The sequence below is a fragment of the Cottoperca gobio genome, chromosome 13, assembly GCF_900634415.1.
Source record: "Cottoperca gobio chromosome 13, fCotGob3.1, whole genome shotgun sequence".
Classification (NCBI taxonomy): Eukaryota; Metazoa; Chordata; class Actinopteri; order Perciformes; family Bovichtidae; genus Cottoperca; species Cottoperca gobio.
Window position 1 is genome coordinate 18,362,120 of NC_041367.1, and position 9,208 is coordinate 18,371,327.

The window sequence follows — 9,208 nt, forward strand, 5'->3', positions numbered from 1 at the left end:
CCTTAATTTAAATGAGTGTAATTATATAAAGGTAATTGGACTGCATCAATGCCCCATTATTTTGCTCAACACAATATTTCTGCATGTGAATGAAAGAGATGGCATGAATGACAATTAACACATAGTGACAGGTGTAAATTTTTTTAGAAACACCTTTCAGTACTGTGTGTGTGCGATCAAACCTCTGCTGTTGTAGAGCAACAGTAGTTTTTGTTATGATACCACTGAATGGTGATTTGATCAAAAGAGGCAGTTATTTGGGTCTAATCCATAAATTATATAGGGTGTTAAGAATGCATCAGTTTTGATGTTGAACCAAAACATTGCTTGATGTTGATACATTTCCCTCCAGCTTACATCCATTAAACAGTAAAGAAGGGTCCTCAAACTGCCTAAATGTCCAGTTCAAAATAGGACATAATCAGCTGCACAGGCTCAAGATGAATTTATATGAACCTGTATCAAAACATTTTCCAAACAGCAAGAAAAATGCCTCTTTCATTTTACATGATAACCACAAATAATTTCACTAATCCATGTTATTAATTTTATCTGACGGCAACAACAGCTGCTGGAGAAATGCTGCGTGAGTTTTTGAAAGTGTGTGACTGACATCTAGTGGAGGAAATGGATAAGGACAAATATCAGAACACTATGCTATACTATAGCATAACATAATACTGTTTGCATTTTTTTTTTTGTCAGACTTCTAAAATCAAATGTGGTAATCAGAGAAACACATTTGTAAAATTGTTGAATTTGTTTTACTAAAAAGGGCTTAAATCAACTATTATTTTCAAATGTTGCGGTCATTTTGGAAGGAAATGTCAACGCATACAATTAGAGGAAATGTAATATAAAAGAGTGACAGCAGTGTTTTACAGAAAATAGTGATGTTGAGGGTTTTGAACAAACGGTAGTCAAACTGTTGAGCACATGGATTATCACCACCCTCTCACAGTGCAGCAGAGGTGGAGGCTGTAACTTGACCTTGCCTCTTAATGGCTGTGGGACAATGGTGCCCCGTCCCACTGGCCTGTCTGCCCCTTTGTTGGGTCTATTTATAATGTCCAGACACAGTGCAGAGGTTATTCGGGGATGCCAGCAAACACAAAGTGACAAGCAGAGAGGAGCAAAGGGTGAGAAAAGTTATCATTGTTCCACTTTTGATTTACTAAAATGTAGATTTGTTGAAAGTATTTTGTTGAGTAATTCCTTTTTGTATATTCATGATAATGTGTTTAATCTACTGTGTGTTTTAAAAGGAATATTAATTACTAAATTAAGTTAATTGTAATTGTATGCATTTAAAGTCTGCAAGTCAGAACACAGTTTATCATCTTCTCTGCTTTTCTATTCAGAAGGAGCCAGACTTGTACATTAACACTATCTTTCTTAGAAGTAGCTTCTATGTGCTGTATACAAATGCAAACTTGACACATTTGATTATGTTCCATAACAGTGTTTCTGGCTTGAAACTCTTCTCAGACGAACATTGTGTTAATACGCCACAATGGTACGTGCATTTATGTTCACTGTTTGTCATCAAAATTGAAGATTTATAATAACTTAGGATTTCACATTACTTGAAATCATTGTCATAGTTTTTAATTAGCCACAGTATGGACCTAGACATGTCGCCTTCTATTTCGTCTTATTTCTCTCTTCAGGTGAAGAGCAAACCGATGCCTGAGGGCCATCATGAGCATTGTGAAAAGTGTTACAATGTCCACTGTCAAGTCCCGGTGCAGATCTGTGTCTCATGCATGGTCATCAAGTGTCGTAAAAACTGCGGCGCCGCCTTCCATATGTGCAAGCAAGAGGAGCACGAGCATCTCTGTTCCAATGAGATAGTCCCCTGCCTCAATTTCAACTATGGCTGTCCTCTTACCATGCTGCGCCACAGGCTGACCAAACACCTGGAGGTTTGTCCTGCCAGCGTGGTCTGCTGCTCTCAGGAGTGGAACCGCTGGCCTGTTTCAGAAACTGACCTGACCTTCTACAAAAATGTTTCAGAAAGCCCTCAAACTGAGGGAAACCTTGATGTTGCTCTGGCTCTCAGGGACCAAGAGCTGCTGTTTCGATGCATCAAGATGAAGAACGTTTTTCCTGAGTTGATGGAGAAGGATCGTGCCCTGGAGGATGTTTCTGCTGGGATCAACAGTCCTGCAGATGAAGCAACCTGTTCTTTAGATTGTGAGGATTTCCTGGAAAATGGCTGCACAAGGATGGAGGAAAAAGAACTGAGCCAAGAGGAGATGGATGCTTTGGCAAAGAGCAGGGAAGTGGATGGTATTCAGAACTACAGCTCTTGGGAAAAAATATTCAACAACGAGATGGGGGGACAGCAAACTGTCAAAAACCTGAATAAGAAGGAAGGAAAAGAAAAAGCAAAGGATGAGCAAGAATCATCAAACTGTCAGGGGGAAGCAAGAGACTCCCACCTTAACCAAGAGAATGCTGCTGCTGCTCCAAGCATGGGTGGTGCAACTGGCTTTGCACCGTGGCAAGACGGAGTCCTTGAGAGGTTAAACAAGGAAGTCAACATTGCTGAATACAACATGTATATGGTGCACAATGGGGCGATGTTGATCAACTTTGGCCAACTTGCTGCTTGCACCCCAAGAGAAAAGGATTTTGTTTATGGCAAATTGGAGCCCATCGAGGTTCAAACTGTGCGCTCATTTAATGTTCCTACAAGCTATCGAGCAAAGCGCAATTATCTGAAGGACCACAAACAGAAGGTCAAGATCAGTGCCAGTGTTGACACTGCAGATTTGGACGTGTCAGTCGAGGATCTTCCGAAGTGTGACGAGGTTAGCGCCACACTCCTGCACTCCCTGGAAAAGGAACTGAAAGGACATTTAATCTCAGAGAGTGTGGGGAGAGACGGTCTTTACGTAGATATAGGAACACAAACGTACAACTTTGCCTCTGCTCCGTTCAAAACCAATGCAACCCTCGCTGATGTCATCGCAGACAAACCTCATGGTCTTCATGTACACGTTGAAGCAGAGTCCGTCACCAGAAGACACAACAAAGCAAGTTCAGCCTTCAGCTACATGTGTGGCCACTTCTTCCGGCGTGATGAATATTGCTCTCATTTCAGGAATGTGCACTCCGACATACAGGCTTCTCTAAACGGCTGGTTCCAACACCGCTGCCCGTTAGCATACCTCGGCTGCGCTTTCACCCAGACGAGGTTTCGCCCCGCAGGTCAGCAAGCTACAATCAAATTCTGTCAAGATGTCAGCGCCTTTGTCCTCCAGCCAGAGGTCCCTTCAATCCTCTTTAAAGGTGGAAAAACCTTCAGCCCTCACATAAACACTGCACATAATCTGGATCCCCTCAGCAACCTGCCCCTGGAGATCCTTCAACATATTGCTGGTTACCTTGACAGTTTTACATTATCTCAGCTGTCGCAAGTCTCCCATCTGATGAGAGAGGTGTGTGCCATATTGTTGCAGGAGAGGGGGATGGTCTCCCTCAAGTGGAAGAAAAAGACATATTCCCATGGGGGAAGCTCCTGGAAATGCAGAAAGAAAGCAAGTATCCTTGAGATTCTAGTTTTTATTTACTAAGTCTTTCTGTTAACTGAACTGCAGAGGATTATTATTAGGGATGTAATGATATCAACATGATTATCGTGGCCAAAATTATTCACAATAACAATATTATCGCGATATCTATCAAAAATGTGCCATCAGTCCCATTTATTTTTTACTTTATTTAGTCTTGTCTCTTTTTTGGAAAATTAATTACACTCAAAACACGAGTCTACAGTAATGGTAATAGTCTAACAAAAAGTCCACTAGGCCAAACATCTGCAAACTGCATATTATCATATGTGTATTATTTACATGATCAATCAATATTTCATTTATAGATATATTGTTATCATCAATACTGGTATATTGCAACCCCTAATTATTATATTAAACTATTTTACTGATTGAGTTCAACCATTCCATCTCAAATATTACTTTGATCTTAAACTTGTATAAAGTAAAGGGAAAGTAAACAGGCCAAACTTCAATATTAGTTCCTCTTTAGTATCTGGCACCATGCTATTTACTGTCCTGACAGCTGCTGCATTGTAAACACTCTCCAGACTCTCCATAGTCCTCTCTAACAATATTACAAACTGACTCACAGCCCTGTTGGCAACAGTTAATGGGTTTCCACTGAAGCAGCCACTGGAGATATGCTACTTTCGTCTGTGTCCTTATCATAAACCTGCTGCATGTGGGGTCAGGCTCCGTGTGGAAGCGTTTGGGAAAAGGACATTTTTATTTATTTTCTGGTGTCCAAGCAATGGACTAGTAACAAGACAGGCGAGCTAAACGATCATTTAGTTTTGAAATGTGCTGATTGTGTTCTACAGTGAATAATTCATGAAATAGATTTACAGCAACTTTATAGGAAGCACTATATATAGTGTTAGACCACTAAGCTAGACCTTAAACGAAATGACTTAGACCGCTATGCCACATGGACGCCTAGTTGTCTCACGATCTGAGCCTTGAGGACGCCCTCAGCTGTCTTGATTTTCAGAGATTATCTTAATCCTTTGTGTGATTATGAGCTTTGTGTTCTGTCGAAGGACGATAATTTAAGTGAATTTAGGTGAATACAGTTCTGCATAAAGGCGTGCTTCTTGTCCTTGCGAGTCTGGACGAGTCCAAAGTGTTTTAAATACTAAGGTTTTCGAGAAAATGAGAAGTAGTGAGCATATGACTGGATAAATGAGACTTGGATTACACTGCACGAGTTCTGTGACAGTTTGCAAACAGATGTTTTGATATAGTTTTGCTGTTGCCACCACTCTTTTTTGTATTCTTCTTTCACTGCGGAGGCATATGAGAGTAACAAAGTTTTCTTTGAGAATTCAAGGTAACACGGGGTAAGTCATTGACATATGAATAGTCACTTTGTGGGTGAAGTCTTCCTTTAAGGTAGATGAGGTTATTGTCACATCTTGAAGAATCGGGCAACCAGTGGAAGGCAAAGGAAAACGATACAGCACATTTGACTGCTCATTCAAATATTTTTCTTTTAACCAAATTTGGTAAAAATTGGATGAAAGAAAAATTATTAAAAAGCCTAAATGTGGGCCAGATAGTTACACTAAACCAATCATTTGGCTAGCTTTTCACCAATTATTTTAAAATCTGTTTAGTAGTTTTTCAGATTTCCTGTTGGCAAACCAACAAACCTACATATGTGGTGAAAAACATAACCTCTCTGCTGGAGGTAAAAAAGGATAAATATAGTATAAATGCAAATGTGTGTATTTATACATTAACTCTCTTTGTACTACAGCGATCATGGGATAAACAGCGTGCCGATGATGTCAGTGGTGTGGAATGGCCTGAGGCCTCTCTGCCAGTAAACACAATGCTACCATAACAAGTTAGATGTAATCGTTCATGGAAACAAGAAGTTGATAATACTGTGTAGGCGACAGCTGAGTATTTGCTCCCCAAATGAAGGGCAATATTTGTATACATTTGTAATGGATGGATACAGAAATAACATCGACGTGATAGAAATACTCTGCGATTTAGATTCCATAGGTATTGAAAATAAATGTTTCCTCTTGGCCATTACTGCAGTACAGTTGATAGATGCTTTGATGGCAGCCTCCTACACCTACTCCTACACCTACTTCAGCTCTGCGTCTGTGTTTTACAGGTTTGGGAGTTTAGCTCTCTGTTTTCCTCTGTGGACAGATGGAACTTCAGCAACAATCCTTCCATGTCGGATCACCTAAAAACCTGCTGCTTTTACCAGCGAGAGGAGCGCACTGAGCCTGTGGCTTTAGCCTGCCTGGGAGAGGTCAGAGACAAACACGGAGAAGTGAAGCATAAAAGATAATTCTCACAGTCCCAGAGCTCAGTGGGCAGACCACAACACGAGCGATGACATGTTTAGAATCACTCAGAGGTGATCTTGTGTCCTCCGCGTATACAGCTACTGTATAGAAACAAAAGGGAATTCAGAGTTCATGTGTGCTGCAGCACTGCAGACACACACTGTACTGTAATCTGAAGATTTAGATGTGATTTAGTTAACCTCCAAATTATTTTGCCTGTAAGTAGGAACAATGCTTAAAGTTCTGTTAATGTAGTGAATGTAATGTAATGAGTTGAAGCTTAAATAATCCCTCTGAGGACACTATATTCACAATTGTTTTGATATGGTGTTTGTCACGGGTCCTCATATTCTGTATTATAACATAATTTTGCCTTTGTTTGGCATGCTGAGCGGTACTAGTGTTGTTTGTTCCAACTTTATTTCAAAGAAACAAGGGCAGCTGTTGTTGACTGTTTTCAACATGGCAAGACTGACATCTACTGGAGAGAAGCTGATGTACCTCATCCGTGTGGAGTGGTGACACATCACACACCATAAAAAACAAGTTTGGTATTTGAATGCTCAACACGATATCACATGTCCTCTAAGCCATATTTGATGAGGCACAGCAGCGCATGAGTTGTGATGAGAACACTGACATCTTTGTTTTTCATTTTGACTGAATTCAAGGAAAATGAGAAAGATGATCTATGTGTGACACTGGTATTAAATATTGTATAATAAATCTGACTTGAAGTTGGCCTCATTTATGTTACAGCAGCATATAGTCAGTGGAATAAAAAGGGACATTAAAAGGTAAAAATGTTTTGTTTTTTATTAACCACAGACTTCATAACAGAAAAGGTGTACACGTAACAAACTGTCTACTTAAACTACAGCGTCTCAGACACCTGAGGGTTTCGTAGTTTGTTGATTACCTCTGACAGCATTTTGTTGCACAGGGCGGCGTACGGATTGAGAACCACAGCCTGTTGTCGAGCAAATTCACTTCCAAGTGCAGCCGCTTTCTCAAAATCTGCTCTGGCTTCATCGCCATGGCATGCCAATCGACGTAAAAGGCCTCTTTGCACCAGCGCCTGGCAGGCAGTTCGTCCAGTGCCGCCGCTCAGAGAGACGGCTCGGTCCAGGTCCCCGAGGGCTTCTGTAAGGATAGGAAAGCACTGTCTTCACAGTTGATTCTCAATTTGTAATGTCTTACAGGCTACTCTCAGTCCGGGTCTACTGCAATACTCACTTTAAATCGTGAAGCTGAATTTGATTTTAATTTCTTTTACACCCAGTATTGTATAGTATGCAATCAAATACAAATCAAATGTATTCTAATATTATCATACTCAATTTAATTTAACCTAATAATCTGATGTTTGTCATTAATTCAAAAGAACACTGCAGTTATTCGTAATGTAGAACATGTAGAACAAAGTGGTAAACAGTGGCATTTTCAGATACATACAATTCACTTGTGCTGCTCTGTAATACAGCAGTGATTCAGCCCATTCTCAGCTCATTTCACAGGTTCTGCTTATTATTTTAAATAGACATGTAGGTGTTTCGTTGGGAGTATTCAGAACATCTTGTGAGTCAGCATGAACAACACCTGGCACCAAGTTACAGGCACATTGAAAAACACCACCTATGTTAAGATACTCCAATTTTAGAAAGAGAAAATACAAGTCAAAAGATGATGAGCACATGGTGTGATTGACAACGTGATATCCTGCGAGTGAGTGTAAAAACACCACAGCCATACTCACATGTGTGAAAGATGTTAAATAATCAGGAATAAAAATGACAAGTTATAACAGAAGCATTGGCTATAACCCATTACATTCACAGTTTTGTAATGACAGTGTTAACAGACATTTTTTATGTATGTGGTTATAGTCTGAAGTTATGCAATATTAGGCTATCTTGGCTCAACTGCTAAGTGTCTGGGATCAAAAATATAATCATGATCCCATAAGCATCGAGGAATTGAGCGAAACTCAGCATGTGTAGTAATGGGGGGATCATGATTATATTACTTTATCCCAGACACTCAACAATTGAGCCAAGATATCCTAACATTGCTGACTGACATCAGACACCAAATACATAACAAAGACTCTGACTGAGGGAAATAGGAAAACAGTCAAATTCACGAAAACTACAGTAACCAAATCACACACATTAAGGCTATTATATGAGATATTTATTTGATAAATAATGTAATAACTTATGTAATATTTGTTTACTTCCATTCACTGAGCCTCCCCTAGCGGAGGCACCCGGGGGAGGCCCGTCTCCCACGTTGAAATCCTTTGCTTTAAACGATATGATTTGGGCAAAATACCAAAATCCCTGAACATTCAGTGTATACAACCCTGCCACTCTTGTGACAAACAGCATGTAAAAAAGAACCTTACATAAGGCAAGCCCCTACAATAACACTGTTGACAAAGTGCATCAGATAGACACAGCTCTGAAATTATATAATGCTAGCCTCAGACTCAACACTTTGATAGGTCGGCACACAGCGGTGTCTATGGAAAGGGTTATTATTGAGTTTGTGGTATGTACCTGCTGTGTTCCCCTGCAGCCGCAGGGCCTGTGCCCGGTTGTTGTAGGCTGAAGCTCGCTGAGGCAGGATCTGGATTGCCTGGCTGAACACTTGAAGTGCAGCTTGCAAATCCCCAGCCTCTGCTGCCGAGACACCCCGCATCTCCAACTCTTTCACTTGCTTCAGCAACTCTGTGTCAAAGCCAGTGTCTGGCAGGGGGAGATAAACAGGTTGAAAAAGCCCTCAAACTCAATTGACAGGCACCGTGGTAAGGAAAACACAGAAATGTCACCAAGAACTCAACTTGGATTAAAATGTCATGTTTTTTTTAGGCCCAGAATGGTATGCGTTCAAATAAATTCAATATGCTATGAAACGATAAAAATAAAAAGCTGTGACATGATATGTGGAGACACATTAAGTCAGAAGCTCACGCTCACCATCGTCAATTAATTCTTCCTCTTGGTTCAGGCCAGGGATGTCTCCTAAGGGAGAGGTGGGGTTGAATATAGCCTGGAGTACAGCTCTGTCATGTGCCGAGGCCATCTTACTGTTGTCTGTGAAGAAAGCAAAGACAAAAAATGCTGAAACCTAAACTACAGATGCTCTCCCCTAACTTCAGCCATTTGCTCCAGCCAATCAAAATAGGGGGCGGAAGCAGAGGTGGACTTTGAGATTTTCCGGCACTGAGTACATCTGTATTTGGTTAAGTCAAAAATGCAGGTCAGGCGTGCACGCTGCAGAGCTGCTGTTATAATGGCAAAAGGAGAAAATGCTCTCAGAGATATTCTA

The 9,208-nt window shown here is 40.6% G+C and overlaps 2 protein-coding genes across 2 annotated transcripts; one reads left to right on the plus strand and one right to left on the minus strand.

Moving 5' to 3' along the window:
• Nucleotides 1-1,676: 1,676 nt before the first annotated feature.
• LOC115018061 (F-box only protein 40) lies at nucleotides 1,677-5,877 on the plus strand. The gene is made up of 2 exons (XM_029446866.1): nucleotides 1,677-3,545; nucleotides 5,695-5,877. Exons 1-2 carry the CDS (start codon nucleotides 1,686-1,688, stop codon nucleotides 5,875-5,877), a joined length of 2,043 nt encoding a protein of 680 aa, XP_029302726.1. The 5' UTR covers nucleotides 1,677-1,685.
• Nucleotides 5,878-6,685: 808 nt separating this feature from the next.
• Nucleotides 6,686-8,983, minus strand: ttc36 (tetratricopeptide repeat domain 36). Its single transcript, XM_029446830.1, has 3 exons — nucleotides 8,857-8,983; nucleotides 8,437-8,625; nucleotides 6,686-7,018 (listed from the first exon to the last, which is right to left on the minus strand). Exons 1-3 carry the CDS (start codon nucleotides 8,960-8,962, stop codon nucleotides 6,750-6,752), a joined length of 564 nt encoding a protein of 187 aa, XP_029302690.1. The 5' UTR covers nucleotides 8,963-8,983; the 3' UTR covers nucleotides 6,686-6,749.
• Between the last annotated feature and the right edge of the window lie 225 nt (nucleotides 8,984-9,208).